This window comes from Amblyomma mixtum, chromosome 5, assembly GCF_055824585.1.
Source record: "Amblyomma mixtum isolate Tamu chromosome 5, ASM5582458v1, whole genome shotgun sequence".
In the NCBI taxonomy this organism is placed as follows: domain Eukaryota; kingdom Metazoa; phylum Arthropoda; class Arachnida; order Ixodida; family Ixodidae; genus Amblyomma; species Amblyomma mixtum.
Window position 1 is genome coordinate 76075118 of NC_143016.1, and position 7365 is coordinate 76082482.

General features: G+C 46.7%; 1 protein-coding gene across 1 annotated transcript; it reads left to right on the forward strand.

The window, feature by feature from the left end:
• The first annotated feature begins 1598 nt into the window (after positions 1-1598).
• Positions 1599-6091, forward strand: LOC149342724 (uncharacterized). Its single transcript, XM_089546837.1, has 3 exons — positions 1599-1790; positions 2162-2340; positions 5686-6091. Exons 1-3 carry the CDS (start codon positions 1599-1601, stop codon positions 6089-6091), a joined length of 777 nt encoding a protein of 258 aa, XP_089402963.1.
• The last annotated feature ends 1274 nt before the right edge of the window (positions 6092-7365 follow it).

A 7365-nucleotide genomic window follows, 5' to 3' on the forward strand; every position in this document is an offset into this window, starting at 1 on the left:
GACGCAAAAGTCAGGGCGCAGGCAAGAGATGACAAAATGCGATTAATTCTGTAGTTCTTGGCGTTCTTGTGGGGAAAAATTGTCCCCGATGAAGTACTTTCCCATGGTTAGGTGAAACCTTAAGCGGTTTCCTTTTTCATTTGCGATGCGCACACTAAGCTGTGCGAACCTTTCAAAGGCAGTAATTCTTGTGTAAAGCGGCGAGAAGAAAATGTTCATGATTTTGATTGTTTCGAACGATAACGGAAAAGGTTTCTCCGCCCTCATGAGCATCACCTCGCAGTTCTTGATAAAATGCGATGACAATAAATCAGCAATCACTCAATGCGTTTTTTGATCGCAGTTGCTTGTGCTTAATTTATGAAACTAAGAGGCATGTGCCTTCCACTGTTCGCTGTCTATCGCACTTCCGCAGAACATGGCAATTTACTATATTCTCACCCTGCATAAGGACGTGTGCATTTCCCAGATATTTGTCGCCTGTACGCTGCTTCATTTTTCTCGTTATCATTTGCCACGTGCGTGTCAGAGAGCACTTCATCCAAAGTGAATTTCACTGTGCTGCGCGCAATTTTTCATTCTTGTATACTGTCTTGTTGAAATGGTCAGCCTTAAAATAAGAACATATGCCCCAACTTTGTTCCCCAGTGTACATTATCGACGCAACTGCACACAACATAGTATGTTATGACAATACTGAACTGGAACAATCCTTCTATACAGTTCAATAAGATCCTCCTACATGTGTCAAGACCGAATGTTGGTGTACGGAGGCTAGTGTCCATCATGCACCTGCCTGAAAAGAAGCGTGACAAAAATCTCAGCACATGGCCGAGGTCAAGCCAAAAGATATACGTGCTAGGCTTTCAAGATATCAACCAAGCCTCATCACGTTCTGCATTCAGGAGCACATCTGTGCAATACTCGAAGTGAACGACTGCAATGCTTTCAAACGACTGGAAGTTCATTCAGTCATCCGTCTTATACCTTACAGTTCCTGGTACTCCAACAAGTGTCATTCTGTCCGAGCCACCTTCACATCGCTCTTTTCTCGACAGCAGGTAAAAATTCCAACATCATCTCTTACGAACTCCTTCCTTTGTTCAATGTCCCCTGCGTTCTCCACCTCTCTCCGAGCAGTTATCCTCTTTGCAGTTATTCCTGAGTTGGTTATACCACCTACGAACTATTCTTAAAGCCTCTAAGTGCCTCAGACTACCGTGATTTTCTATTTTATTAAATGTTTGAAGGTAGAACACTCTATAAGAACATGCTGTCAGTTCGCTCCTTTGCACACAGCATGAACAAATAGTGTCTGCAGTGCTTAACTTCTCCTTCTAGTATTTCCCCCTCAAACATCAGGCCCTTTTGCCCTGAAAGTAAGGAGACTTCACAAACGACTTATTTCTAATTTCTTCATTTTTGTCACGGAGTTGAAAAACTTTGCACATTGAAGTCTTTATTAGTCTAGTCCACTGCCTCTGAATTGCGTATTTTTCATTTGAACTAACAAACAGGAAAACAGGCTCTCGTTAAGGCGCTGTCATTAACCTGCACTGGCTCACCGCCTGACAACATTGGTTCCGCGGCTATTCACCATGCCTGACGCCGCCGACGATGACACCGGCGGAAGACAGCAGCGGAACTCTGAGGCCAACGGCGAGCCAAGAAATGCGCTGCCGACGTCGGTCGGGTGCGTAGCCGCATGCAGCCACAGCCAGCTTCAAGACGTCCACACCACGCAGTCCTGTCCCAGATCACGGCCAAGCAGTGCCGGCGTCACGACGCAGGTGGGCGAACCATGCCGGCGCACTTGTAGAATCATTAGCAGGGCATATTTCTAACGCTTGGTTTTCCTGCTATCAGATTCAAATACATTTTCTGGATGACGAGTCAGAGCACAACTCAGAACACATCATATTTGGCTATGTAGCCAAAGAAGTCAAACGACTGCACATTAACTCTCAAATATTTGACTGATGGGAATTATGACTAAAATCTGTGTTTGGTTGGGGAAGAAAATACCGGCATCGTGGTAGTAGGTGTAACACTGCACTGGCGTTGATGATGTAGGTTTGAAACGTCACCAGTTCGCTGTCAGCAGCTGCTGTCCCGGTATTTTGACACCTTGTGCCTAATCCTGCCGTTAATGCAAACGCAGGCCACTGGGATCATCAGCGCGGCCATCGAGCCTGCCCCGCAGTCCACCGCAGAGGAAGATGGAATCACTGCCAACGCCCAGCTGTGCACTGGCAGCGATGAGCTGCTCTCATATCACCACCACACCGAGTCGCGCAGGGAGCAAGTCAGCAAACAGCTCAGTGCTGATCCGCGCTGCCGGTGAGTGAAGTTTCCCGCGTGCCAGTCACGAAAGTAGCAGAGAGTAAGAAGCATGTTGAGTGAATGTGAGTAGTAGGAAACGCCGTGCCGATCTCAACTACATCAGATGTGTTCATATGAGCGTATGCATTCATATATTTAACTTCCGTGTACACGTATATGTAGACGCACTTCGGTTCGTCTCTGTATAAAAATTATCTCAGAGCAAGCAATGGCTTAACTTTCGGTTGATCCATTGCTCGGGCGGGTATTGTAAGAGTATCTGCTGCGTGTCAACAGTATTCTTCCTGCTGCACCGTGGGTGAGCCAGAATCTCCCTCCACAGAAGCAATGGTGCGCCGAGATATCGCACAGAGACGCAGTAACGGGAGCTTTCCTGACAGGTAATTCAGCTCGCGTCAGCCTCCGGATTATCCGTACAAATATATTGGGGCCGCAGGAACGTTTGCATCAGCCTTCTCTTACACCGACATAGGTAACGTTTTTTCATTCACAAAATATCTTAAGGCGCTATTCAATGCTCAAAAGAATTAGTGTTTATGTCTAGATTTATATGAAAAAAAAACACAAACACTTCAAGAATTCTGGCAAATTATTATTGATTTTCAACAGAGATGCAGAGAGCTTGTGTTATTGCGAACGTTACCGCACGTAGGTATACGCGGTGCCTCATACCTAGATTTGTTACTGCGCCACCAAGAACGATATATGTTGTAAATCGATGTTAAGGTATTAAAATGATAGATTTGAAACCCGTCTTGAATAAAAAGGAATTCCATCTATGTCTGTCAGCAACTGTGCTCGATAACTTTCAGACGCACTTTCATGTATTCTGGTAGACGAAGCCCATAGAAAAACAAGGGTGCTCAGTTATTGTGCACTTGAGTTGCACTTCGCAGTTCCTTCAAGGCTCACCATGTATCTGGGATATAAGGAGTCGGTCGAATTTCGCTGGAGGCGAAATTCCAGAGATCCGTGTTCTGTGCGATGTTAGTGCTTGTTAAAGAACCCCAGGTGGTCGAAATTTGCGGGGGCAGTCACTGCAGCGTCTAACATGCTTGAGTTGCTTGAGGACGTTAAACCCCGTTCACAGAAATATCATTTTCATAAACTGTAAGTTTGTTGGCCGATGCAATTGCTCGATCTATATACAGAACCTAACAGCAAGCATGCATGCATTAGGAGGAAGTGCGGGAGGGTGGGGAGGTCAGGGGAGGGCTTTCGCATAACGGCACACTTTACTTGCAAACGCGACCCTTCTAAAGCTTGCTCTTCCCTCCAGCTGCACTAAGTTATCTTGGCAGGAGACATAGATGGTCGTCATTTGAAAAAATCGCGCACTTAACGTTCAGAGTAGGAGAACGTAATTAGAAGTCAGAGCGACGTCGAGTTCGTGCAGTGCTGTTCCGGGAGATTTCAAACTTGCGAACAGTCTATAAGAGAACCGGATAATCTGTGACCCTATCCTCAGGAATGGCTAAGCTTTCACTGCCACTTCCGCTTGGAATCACTCGTTCGCATTGCTCACGCCTCCCGCAATTATGTTGGTTCCGCCTCGCATGTATCAAGCCATAAAAAAAGGAACGCACTCGTTTGAGATTCGACTAGTGCAGTGGTGTACGTAGTCATGTTGACCTGGGCCGCATAATTTTCGCCCCTGATTCGCTAATAACAAAGCTAAATTGGCTAACGTTTTAATGAATTTATAGGCGCAGAATATTCTACTTATAATTTTTAGAGCTTGTTGAAAAATGCCGAGTTCAGCCGGTTTCTTCAATGTAACTTCAATGGGGTTCCTTTTGGAGCCTCTAATAAATCCAACGAGACGAGATGTTAGACCCATCAACCGTAGCTCGATGAGGAAACACGGTTGCACAAATCCGCGACAAAAAATCAAGCCACCGCTCACACTGATGCTCCCTTGATATGCGTGGACACTTCGTTTCGGTAAAATCGAGATGCCGCAGCAGGCGCGTGAAAAGGCTGCCTCTGTTTTGCGTCATAGCATGGATAATTTCCTGATCTCCAATGTGGTCGCGCGAATCCTTCAGCATCATCATTGCCGTACCATCGCTGTGACCGGTGTCCTCTGTATTCATTGCGGCTTTCTGTAAACAATTTACTTACATTGGGGTGTGTGGAGGAGGTTAACACCAAGACACTGGAGCACATAGTCAAGTGACAGTTACAGATCTAATAAGCTTCATTCTAGGCCAAAAAACAGGAACTACGCTAAAGCTAATGAAAAGAATTAAGAGGTTTGTTGGTGTTGCAATGTTTCTAGAAGAGTAACTGGGCGGTACTTAATTTAGATGAAAACACAGACAGCCATGACAGGACGGTTGCTAAAATGACAGGCAGGGCTCGTCCTGTCATGTCTGTGTGTGTGCTCGTCTGAACTATGTAGCGCTTAATTGCTCTTCTACAAAACAGCTCTAAAGCCAGTTTAAACAAATTTGTCAGCATGGTCTGCGTCTTTGAAAATATTGAGCAGATTTTAGGGATTCAAAGCTGAGTAATCTTTCTAATCTAGCAAATTATGCGCAAATAAAAATAATGCTGACCTGGTCAAGACGACGCTCAATAACCCTGCGCCAGTCGAATTTTAACATAGCGTACAATCCTTTCTTTAAAGTTAGCTGACAAACCCTCTATGGACTTGAACCTATTCCCAACGTTAATCAATTCTGATTTCTGGTTTGACTTGCTATGCAGAATTATGGTGTTTGCCTGAAGAAAGTAACGTTGCTTAGTATTGCTCGCGCTGGCTCTATTTTTGTGCAAACGTGGTCGTCAACCATGTGTTCGTAACGTTCACAATTTTTAACAATACCTTTCTTTGTCAATGACTGTCGCGTGTTCTGCTATACGTCTCTCGCGGGCGCACTTTTTCTCCCACTATGCCTTTGCAATTCATTGGCAGGCGCTATATTCGAAATTTCATATTTGTTGTCCTCCATAAGTAAAGTGACAACTTCGCGCTTTCCTGCAAGCACCTTCTAATTGCCTGCCGAATATTTGTTTCATATGAATAATAGTTCATAGAAAGTGTGTGCGAAGGGGAGGGGAGGGGGAGGTGTTCAAGGGGAATGCCTGAGGCACCTAGGTTAATATTTTGCTGCTCACAGTACCATGACACCTTGTTTGCAACCGTGCTATTCTTGCATTTTGCCTTCAAAGAGTATGCAAATGACATCTTCCCAGGCATTGTGACAGCCACGGATTAAACCTTAAAACTCAAGAGCAAAGAAGTTGTATAAAAACAGCTCACGTGGGCAGCTTCTAAGTGCGTTCGTGTAAAATGTACTCGTGTGTTCACAGGCACACGTTAATCGTGTTACGCAGCTATGACCACATCCGGGCTGGCTGCTGCCTCCGCCTTGACTCCGAGCTCCGTGGTTGCGAGGGCGAGCAGCGGAACAGTGCTTGGCCAGGCCTCATCGCCAATGCGATGAAGACCAACCGCCCTGCCTGCACAGTCCTGGGCGAGTGGCGCGCGCTCCTCGACCATCTGGAGAACCAGACGCGCACCCAGGGCTCAGCCCTGATGTATCAATTGGCAACCGCTTCGGGGTGCAGGCCGCTGTGTTTCGATACGAGATCACAGGCGGCCTGCCCAACCCTGAGGAGCGGGCTCGCGCGAGCGTCGCTGCTCCGACAAAGGAGCTCGTCGGACAGCGACAGTTCAAGGCAACCCGCTGCCCGCAGATTTTATTCATCGTTCACCTCCGTCTGGACTGAGTTCTCATAGCATTTCTGTAGAAGCCGGAGCGCTTCCTATTTAGCTGTCCGCAGAGCTAAACTGCGATAGCCTTGTTTGTTACTGTACGTAGCAAACAAGGAGTCATCGAAACGTAATATTTATGAAGAAATCATACGAAAACGCAACTGTGTTCAAGAGTGCGATACATGTGAACTGCGAATCAACACCGGGAAGATTTTCACCGGAAGATGGTGTGTGCCGAGTTACGGATAGTTCCAAAGGAACCACCGCCGCTTGGAACGGGCTTGCACGATTTCAAGGGGGAAGCATGGCCCAGCCGTTTACATTTATAGAATTGGTGTCTATTTGCTTGTATTTGCAAGTATTTACAGTCTTAAGAAGTTTGCATTGTAGCGCAACCACTTTTGTGTTGGTGTTGGCTCAGAAACGTGAATTCTGCTGTGGATTAATGGCTGCGCCGTGATATCATGGCTAGATCTAATCGCCGTAGGCAGATTTAAATCTTTTAACAGATTTTTATTGCCAGAGCAATACTGCGCCATGTCTAACCGCTCGTCGCGTGGTCCGTGGACCCCCCTGCTCCTCGAGGAGCCACCGCCGCGCCTAACAGATGGTGTGACGTCAGCCTCTCCGTTGCTATGGCGACGCGTGACATCAGCTTTCTCTGCTCCGACGTTACGCGCGCGCGCGCGGCACTGCCACGTCACGTTGGCCAAATCGGGTCGCCGATTGACCACCCTAATACCCGTGTTACACGGGCGTTTTCAACGGCAGTTCAGTTACCCCTCAGTTGAGTACTTCAACTTTCGTTTAATTCAACTGGATTCGCTTGCTGTTACACGAGCACGTCGCGTTCAGTTCAGTTAGCATACTAACCACGTGACATGCATCTAGAGCGAAGTGAAAATAAAAACAAAACAACCTATACATATTTTTTTGTGGAGTAAATGATTGACGTGTACATATTCTTTCCTATAGCGACAAATTTTGTGTATTTTCTTTTGCTTTTGTGTAAAAATTTGCGTGACGATGTCGGTTCGTAGCCAAGACTATCCGATGCCGGTCGGTTCGCTGCTCGTCATCGTTCTTTTTCTTCTCACTTCGACTGCTCGACGCACGCGCGATGTCTTTGAGTCGGTTGGCGAACCAGCGCGATCGTGATCGCCGCGATGAGCTTCTGCTTCTGGTTCAGCAGCAGGCTTTGGTTTCTGCCAAAAGATGCGAGCTGCGCGCTCTTCTGCAAAGAAAAGCCACTATCAAAAAGAAGAGACAAGCAGCGGAGAAGCGGTGCCGCTTCCTCA

What these genes read in the sequence shown, in the direction of transcription:
- LOC149342724 (XM_089546837.1), top strand. Translation starts at nt 1,599, where the DNA reads ATGCCTGACGCCGCCGACGATGACACCGGCGGAAGACAGCAGCGGAAC. An exon ending in GTGCCGGCGTCACGACGCAG is followed by an intron (nt 1,791 to 2,161) that starts GTGGGCGAACCA and finishes ATGCAAACGCAG; the next exon opens with GCCACTGGGATCATCAGCGC. An exon ending in AGTGCTGATCCGCGCTGCCG is followed by an intron (nt 2,341 to 5,685) that starts GTGAGTGAAGTT and finishes CGTGTTACGCAG; the next exon opens with CTATGACCACATCCGGGCTG.